At 38.9% G+C, this 9133-nt stretch overlaps 1 protein-coding gene across 1 annotated transcript; it reads right to left on the minus strand.

Moving 5' to 3' along the window:
* Nucleotides 1-1062: 1062 nt before the first annotated feature.
* On the minus strand, nt 1063-7640 carry LOC122669235 (ribonucleoside-diphosphate reductase large subunit-like). The gene is made up of 17 exons (XM_043865949.1): nt 7075-7640; nt 6799-6860; nt 6478-6565; nt 5318-5581; nt 4986-5226; nt 4690-4766; nt 4301-4471; nt 4131-4223; nt 3906-4055; nt 3732-3818; nt 3315-3479; nt 3104-3223; nt 2169-2371; nt 1926-2075; nt 1679-1826; nt 1501-1584; nt 1063-1410 (listed from the first exon to the last, which is right to left on the minus strand). The coding sequence occupies exons 1-17, from the start codon at nt 7300-7302 to the stop codon at nt 1315-1317; spliced, it is 2427 nt and encodes an 808-aa protein (XP_043721884.1). The 5' UTR covers nt 7303-7640; the 3' UTR covers nt 1063-1314.
* Nucleotides 7641-9133: the final 1493 nt, after the last annotated feature.

Below are 9133 nucleotides of genomic sequence, written 5' to 3' on the forward strand. Positions count from 1 at the left end.
CTTCAACTAACAAGCAATTCTATTAAGAATTCTGCCAACGTAGTTCTTGCCCAGTTGAAACGTTCAAAGGTTATCAGCTTTGCACACCTTCCAACTTCCAAACATGGAATTTCAAAGATTTAAAAATATATATATATATATTTAATTGTAACTTGCTTCCAAATGGATCACAATTGAACTTCAGATGTTGAAACATAAGAAGAAACCCAAAACTAGAATTATTGTGAATAGAAAATCAGAGAAAAAGTTGTTATTTCATTATTTATATACTTAATGAGAAAAAGAATACCGCCCAACAACACCACCTATGCCGTCTCACATGGAGCAATGAAATGACCGTCCCACCCCTCCCCATGGATGCCCATGCACATACTCCCATTGACCCCCATACTGGCACAAGAGCCACACAACCTTGCGGCAAACCCTTCCCTTATTTTATCAACTTTGCTACTTGAAATTCATTATTGTTGTGCTTGATTAAGCCCCATCCCCTTTTAATCCCACATTTTACAGCCAAACACTGCCTCTCAAATGACACTAAATCAGCTGATTTTCACTCATGGGCTTCAGAACAGTCTGAGCTAAGGTAGGAAGGGCTGAGCTGATTTACAGCCCTATCAATGTGCTGTTCCAGGCTTTCAGCACCATATATCCAAGTTGGATTAAACAAAATAAACAAATACCATAGATCCAAGTGGGCAAGCCTTGGCGAAATAGCTAAATTGCACTATTGGCTATTGCATTCTGTTGGTTGCAGACTTGCAGGTTTGAAACTTGGAAACAACCTCTCCAACAAAGCAAGGGGTAAGACTGCGTACATTTGCCCCTCCCAGACCCTACAGTAGTGGGAGCCTCATGCATTGGGACACTATTTTTATGTTTATTTGACAATAAGAATATAAAATAAAAGTGAGAATATTCTGCCTTTTTTTTAGCTTTTGTTTTTCTATTCATTATGCCAAACAAACAGAGCCTTACATTTCAAAACAGATTTCAAGTTTATGACACCAGATGATAGGAACTCTCAAGTAACATTGATAAGCAGAAGCAAATACAAGAGGGAAAAGAAAAAATATATCAAGTCTATTCCTAAAGCTTGTATAGAGCATATATACAATGAGTTGACCAAATTAATCTGGGCTTTCCCTTTTACATCGTTTCAGAATTCAACTATACCCAGCCTCCCATCCACCAATCACATTCACCCACATTCTCCTGTAAATGGCCCTCTCATCTGGATTTAATCTTCCCAATGTATAGATATTGCATACTCACCTGTATGAACCACATTTCATGCATTCTATACATAAGAATTTAGCTTCCACAAGCCATACACTCTTCTCTGTTCTCCAGAGAACAGACTATTTGAGCAATGTTAGTATTAACATCGTCCACTTTGGTGACCGTTTCCTACAGTGAAACCAAAAGAATATCAGTGATAAGAAAACCAGAAAGGGATCATCCAAAAGAGAGATCACAACAAAAAGGAAAGAATATTACATTCAGAACGGATGTATCAACAGTGAACTTAATGGCATCGGCTGCTGCACGTGAACGTAGATAGTACATTCCAGTTTTTAAACCCTAGCATAAGCAGCAAAAAAATGTAAAACCACTGTGCTATGCTGAATGCATATCAAACTTATAGACACCACAAGTATTATGTGCAAGTTAATACCTTGGACCAAGCATAGAAGTGCAGGGATGTCAGTTTCCCAAAATTAGGTTGGTCCATGTGAATATTCAAGCTCTGACTCTGATCTATGTAACATCCACGATCAACAGCCATGTCAACCAGTGTTTTTTGCTTAATTTCCCACACTGTCCTGATATCATTGCAACAGATCAGTTTAGTATTACAATGGCATGCATAAAAAGCCATTTTTGAAAGATTATAGCAGATGTGAGGAATGGTGAAGTCATACTTGTAAATAGCCTTCAGATCATCATGAATTTCTGGAATTTTCTGGACTGACCCATTCTCATAAATTAAGTTGTTCTTGAGGGCAGGAGACCAAAGACCCAGTTCGGTCAAGTCATGAAGAAGATGCTTGTTCACTACCACAAACTCCCCACTAGAAAATAAACAGGAATTATGATGTTATATGCAAATCAATAGACAATTGCCCTCACAAAGACTAAATGCAAAGTAAAGTGCAGAAACAAACCTCAGAACTCTGCGGCTGTAGATATTAGAAGTATATGGCTCAAAGCATTCATTGTTTCCAAGAATCTGACTGGTTGAAGCAGTGGGCATCGGTGCTACGAGAAGAGAATTTCTTACACCACTCTTGGAGATCATTCCTCTCAGAGCAGACCAATCCCACCGGTCTGATGGTGTAAAACCCCACATATCTGGTTGAAGAATTCCCTGCACATAAGCATTACCATCTAAGCTACAAACTTTGCATTAGAATTAAAAATTCAAAACTTAGAATTGGAAGGTAGATGGGGTGGCCTGGATTCCAATGCAGATCAGCCAGAATTCACTGGAACCAGCCACTTCACTTGGAAGGTGAGATGAAGAGGGTGTAGACCTCCTTAGATCTCAATTTCTGGAGTTATTAGCTCAAAAATCTTGTAGATCTAGCCTAAACTGTGAGTCTCCTAGAAATTCTGCGTTTCTGCTGCCCAGATGGAGATAATGGCCAAAAATGCATTCCTTGGCTCAGTTTTCCTTGTATAGAATCAGTGGATATAGGGATCAGCCTCCACTGATTCCAATCCGAACCAGCCAATTCACTCAAGCCAGTTAAAATTTTTAACACCATGGGGTAAAGTTCTTAGTGTGTGTCTATCTGTGTTTTGCTAGCATCAGGCAGAAATGAAAAGGTAACACCAAGCTGTATGTCCAAGTAGCCTCTTGGTTAAGGATCATGAGCTACAGAATAGTTGAGAAGCAAGCGTGTCATCACTATAAGATACCACAACCAGCTTCCATGGAAATCTTCCAGGTATACTTAACAAAACAAAGATGACATAGGATACAATTCTGGCCCAGTCATTTGTGCCAACTGATGGTTTGCCCAAGACTCACATGACAAGGAGAGTAAGTACTGCATTACAGATGTTTTGTAGAAGTCAGCTCTAATCAAATTCAAACCTTGCTCACTGGACTGCCATGATATGTTTCGTAAGGGCCATCTTTTGCAGCAAGTTCAGAAGAAGCTTTGAGAGCATGGTAGTATATAGTTTCAAAAATATCCTTGTTCAGCTGTTGAGCCTGCAGTATTCACAAAACAAAACAATTACTGAAATTATTTAAACATGCTTGGAAAGATGCCATTTTAGACCATTTTCAGCATCAGTGATACCTCTAGTGACTCAAAAGGCATGCCAAGAAGGATGAAGGTATCAGCGAGACCCTGGACTCCAATCCCAATTGGCCTATGCCGCAAATTTGATGTCTTTGCAGTTTCAACAGGGTAGTAATTGACATCAATAATTTTGTTGAGATTTGAAGTAACTATTGCTGTAACCTGTCATAGCAGCATGCAGAAAACCATATTAGAAACTCATTCTGTTTTATAATAAAAAAAAATCAATAAATAATTTCACACCAACATGCACTGGGACAAAAATAGTAGGGAATCAAGTAGATAATTGTTTGCAGATATGTGTGGAAAACTACAGGTGTATGTATTCACACACGTACATACTATGCATGGGTGCATTCACCTAAATGCATGTCAACCACACTTATTATATTACATAAGATTGAGAAAACAAACCTCAGCCAGCATGTCAAAGTCAAAATACCGGTTCTTGGATCCTTTACTTCCAACCATCTTAGATGGGTGAGACTCAATTGGAACCCCCTACAACAGACCAAGGAAATTAAGCATCCAGAGCATCAAAGGCTACCAAAAAGTAGATCTAAACAATGTCCGACATATGAGACTCACCCTTTCTCTCACATATCGTGGCAGAGCAATGGATGCCAAATTACAAACTGCAGTTTCGGTTGGACTTGTGTACTCAATGATCTCTGTGCACAAGTTTGAAGACTTGATAGTCCCCAGATTCTGCTGGTTACTTTTTCTGTTGCAAGTATCCTGAAGATGCAAAACAAGGTCAAGAACAAAATCTGGAGAATGTAGACCACAAGCAGTTTTGAACCTTTAGTATACCTTGAAGAGCATGTAAGGGGTCCCAGTTTCTATCTGGGATTTCAGAATCTCAAACCAGAGGCTGTGTGCTGACACAACTTTCTTTGCTTTTCCCTGATTAAGTGTAATAATTGATCATTATTTCAGCTCAAACCAACAATCAGCATCGACAAGAAATAGAATGGGCTTACCTCTCTCTCGTACCGGGTGTAGAGTTCCTCAAATTCCACACCCCAGCAATCAGCCAGGCCTGGAGCCTCATTGGGGCAAAACAGAGACCATTGGAGATTACCTTGGACCCTTTCCATAAAAAGATCAGGAATCCAGAGAGCATAAAATAGATCCCGGGCTCTGTGCTCTTCCTGTAAGAGTGTGAGACATCAAAAGATCACCTTAACTGCAAGCTTGGTAATTACAAGTATTCAGGAAAACATACACACATAAACAAGGACAAATCAACTGATCCCCAACAAAATTATATATGGATCATTGGTGGACAACAAAGTCTTTTACACAATGCAACAAATAAATCTCTTCTTTTTTGGTGGATACAAGAGTCAAAGAAGTCATTATTAGATACCTTTCCATGGTTCTTTCTGAGATCAAGATACTCAAAGACATCAGCATGCCATGGCTCCAAATATACAGCAAATGCACCTACAAGCAGCATACACTGACATATAAACAACTATACCAATAATTTTGTTGAATCAAAACAGAACCAATACTTGATACACATACGCAACTATACATATCTAGGTAACAAAAATACACATGCAAACAACTGCATTGATGGTAGCAAGTGCACACAAAAACAGCCATACATATCTTTGCACAAATACAAATATGCACATATATGCTTTAATGAATGCATACCCTTCCTCTTGCCTCCCCCCTGATCAACATATCGTGCAGTGTCATTGAATACTCGTAGCATTGGAACAATGCCATTAGATGTCCCATTTGTACCACGGATATAACTACCAGTAGCACGAATATTATGAACAGAAACACCAATTCCTCCAGCTTGCTTGCTTATCACAGCACACTCCTTCAAAGTATCATATATCCCCTCAATGCTGTCCTCTTTCATGCACACAAGGAAGCAACTACTCAACTGTCAAATACCATTAAATGAAGTCAATAGGAGAAGACAACCTTTACATATTTCAGAAATTGAGACAGAATATAGGATGTACAGAACATACTTGGGGCCTTGGAGTCCCTGAATTGAAGAGAGTTGGAGAAGCATGAGTGAACCAACGTTGGGACATAAGATGATATGTTTTGAGAACAGAGTCAATATCATCCTTGTGGATCCCAACAGCAACTCTCATGAGCATGTGTTGTGGCCTTTCCACCACCTTTCCTTCAACCTTCAACAGGTAGGACCTTTCAAGGGTTTTGAAACCAAAGTAATCATACTCAAAGTCTCTGTCATAAATGATCTCACTGTCTAGGAGTACAGCATTCTGAAATAGACAAAAGTCATCATCAGAATGGAGTTAAGACGACAATATTTTTATCAAACACTTGATAGATACACATCACAAAGCAAAAACATTCAAGCAATGAACTAAGTATGTATTGTCTTTTCACACTAAACAACAGCTATAAAATATAGAAGGTATCATCTATTAATACCCTGGAAGTTGAAACCTCACGCTAAGCAACCTCATTAGTCTTGTTCTCCTCCACTAAAGTTGAATAACAGCCTCTCTTAAGTTGGTGTTACCAAAGGTTTATAGAATCAGTATTGGATTTAGTTTCAAGAATCAGTATCGGATTCAGTTTCAAGAATCAGTATTGGATCAGCCAATCTGGATCAGACTTCAGACCCCAATTCTGGCTGATCCAGCTCATCAGATCCTTGTACTGAAAAAAAAAACCTATATGCCAAGTATATACCAATTCAGAGGCCAATCCAGGCCAATTCTGATCCAATCCAATCTGGATCAGCCAGCACAAATCCAGAGCCCAATTCCATGTTTTGAATTCCTGTTGTTACCATAATGATCAGTGTTTAAAAAACATGATCAGAATCAGTCCAAAATTGTTGGAAATCAGCTACAAAGCACCCTAACCCTAGTTTCCATACAGGATCAACCCTAATCGTCCTTCAATTTTTCAAATCTGCATGTTATCACATCCACAAAGGCCCATGCATATCAAATTGAATCGGGCCATTTGAAGAAAAAAAAAATTTTGAGTAGCTTTTACTGGTTCCCTTCTAATTTGGAAAAGGACAGGGAAAATTTTTTCAAATAGCTCACAAAATATATGGTCCTTGGGTCTATAAGTAAAAGAAACTAAAGTTACAAAATGAAACTAACATGAACTTGTAAATTCTACAGAATAGAAATACCACCTTCATGATTATTTCATAAACATCATCAGCAACAAGGGGGGCCTTCAGTCCAGACTTCTCACTGACATGGTTGTACATGATTTTGATCCTGCATCAAGTCATGGAACAACACAAATCAGATTTATCTGCTATTTTTGAGTGTTTGTGTTTGTGTTTTGTGTGTGTGTGTGTGTGTATGGGGGGGTGGGGTGGAAGGTTTATAGTAAGGGATCGGATAAAGACACCAAATTATAATAACCAGAAATTAAAGTAAAATAGATCAATAAAAACAACAAATTAGTAATAACCAGAAATTAAAGTAAGAAACATAGAAGCACTTACGTCTCTGAAAATGATTTCTTCGTATTCTTATGCAGATTTGAAACAACAATCCTAGCAGCCAACTACACCCGCAAACACAAATAAACAAATCAAGCTAAACCCGATAACGTATCAGTATCATCATCAGATAAAATCAAAAGCATCCAGGAGGAAGATGGGGGAAAGTGAGGTTGGGAGATGATGGCGAAACCCTAAAACAGCCCAATTATAACAAACAAAAGATGATACAGTCAGAAATCCACCACTCGCAGAAAAAAAACATGTAAGAAGACTAACCGAAGCATAATCAGGGTGATTGGCAGTCATACCAGCCGCCGTCTCGGCTGCCAATTCGTCAAGCTGGCTGGTAGTCACGCCCTTGTAGACACCAGCACAGACCTTCTGAGATACAAGCACCGGGTCACAGTGCTCAATACTGAGCCCATAACTCAGTTTCTTCAAACGAGCAGTGATCTTGTCGAAATGCACTGACTCCTGACGGCCGTCTCTCTTCACCACATACATTATCGCAAACTCGAAGACAGACTCTGATGGATCTCAGATCAAAATTAAATAAAAAAGAGAAACTGAACCACGAAAATCTCTGAGTGAGGAATTCCGTCGAACAGTTCACTGCCCAGGAAAATTCAGAATTGCATATTCGAAGCCAATGAGATTTTAGATTTATAGGTAGAGAAACTAAGGAAGAAGTGTGCGCGAGAAGGAACACTGGAAAGAAGAGTTTAAATAATAGTAGTGGTTGTTTTTGAAAAATTCTCTCTCAGTACGAAGGTTTCCCTCTCTATATTGGTTTTTGAAGTTTCCCGCTAACGATGAAGTAATGGAAACAGCTAAAAAGCCTTTTCTTTTGTGTTGTTGGGAACTTCGTAGTGCATTTGATATGTGTGAATTCACTATAAAAAAATTTTACTATATTCCACTGTGGACCATTCACCAATCGGTCAGACCGGTTGTTTTGGTCAAACTTAATCGATTTCCATCAACTTAAAAGCCCCACATCGTTACTAATTGGGTCTAATAGGCTAGGTAATCGGGTTCAAATTAATCTGATTTATCAAATTATGATTAGTCTTTAAGCAGACAAATTGGGCTATAAACACGCTATAAACAGGTCATAAATAAATTGATCAAACTATAAATAACTTAATTGGGCTGTAAGCGATCGGCTCCAATCGGTTATTAGCATCGGTCATCCTTGATTTGGTTAGCTAGAACAAAGCATCATGAATGCCCGAATAATAATCGATTTAAGCCCAACATTGAACCGTTTACTAATTAATTTATCCGGTCGGTTCTAATCAGGTCTACCGGTTCGGGTCAGCTTTTTGACACCCTTGTGGTTTGCCATTCGGTCATCCACTCTCTCTTTAATGAATTTTTGTAGGAGTTGAGCGGGACCCTGGGAGGGCAAGTGCATCACGATCTCTTCTGGTTACCCGCGCTTCTTTGGATTGGCGCCATTTTTTTCTTGTTTTTTTTTGGTAAATGGCGCGGTTCTCTTCTATTGACAAGGGTTTGGGCCCTGCCCAACTCTCTATCCATAATCCTGAGTTCCTGACCGTTAAATCTCACGACTACTACTTTCTTTGGTGTGCTCCACCCAAATTTAAAATTGATGGCAAAGTTTACTACTTCTAAGGGAATTGGGGGTCGACCAAATTTAGACTGGGCAGGAAAACTTGAATTCATTGGTTCATAATAATCTTATGTTTTAGAGTTAGTTAATTTCACGGATACTCCTGTAAGAATACAATATATCACGGACATATCAAACCTTACCAAAATATCAACCTTTCTTCTCGCGTTAAGCACCCAAAGTTGAAATGTCCATTTTGACCCCATTGTTTCTGGTGCAATTGGTCTTTCTCCCCTATTGCTTTCTTGGTTGCCTTTATTTGTCCCACAATCCCAACTCTAAGACACCTAGAAGCCAACGCGGAATACACCGTTGCAGCACCAGCACCGGCCTGCTTCAAAAGATGACATCACAGCCTTCATCCGGTCACAGTATTGCCTGTATCTTCTATCCACATAAGCAATAGAATTTGGATGAAGAAAACATATTGTATCATAGTAAGATTCCATGAAAAGAAAAATAATATAAATTTCAGAAAATTAATGAAATGCTCAAATTGTCGTGATGTGAGCATTAATGTGAAGGCCCGTAGTCGCTCAATTAGTTCAAGAATCAAGTCTTGAGACCCAATCGATCAACCACCCAAGTAAAAGCTAGGGTCAAGTTTCTAACTTTCCACATAGATGAAAATAACATCTAATAGAGAAATTGGGAGTAAAAATAAGATGAAAAGGAATCAAATAGAATACCTCTTCAAGC

The sequence above is a fragment of the Telopea speciosissima genome, chromosome 7, assembly GCF_018873765.1.
Source record: "Telopea speciosissima isolate NSW1024214 ecotype Mountain lineage chromosome 7, Tspe_v1, whole genome shotgun sequence".
NCBI lineage: Eukaryota > Viridiplantae > Streptophyta > Magnoliopsida > Proteales > Proteaceae > Telopea > Telopea speciosissima.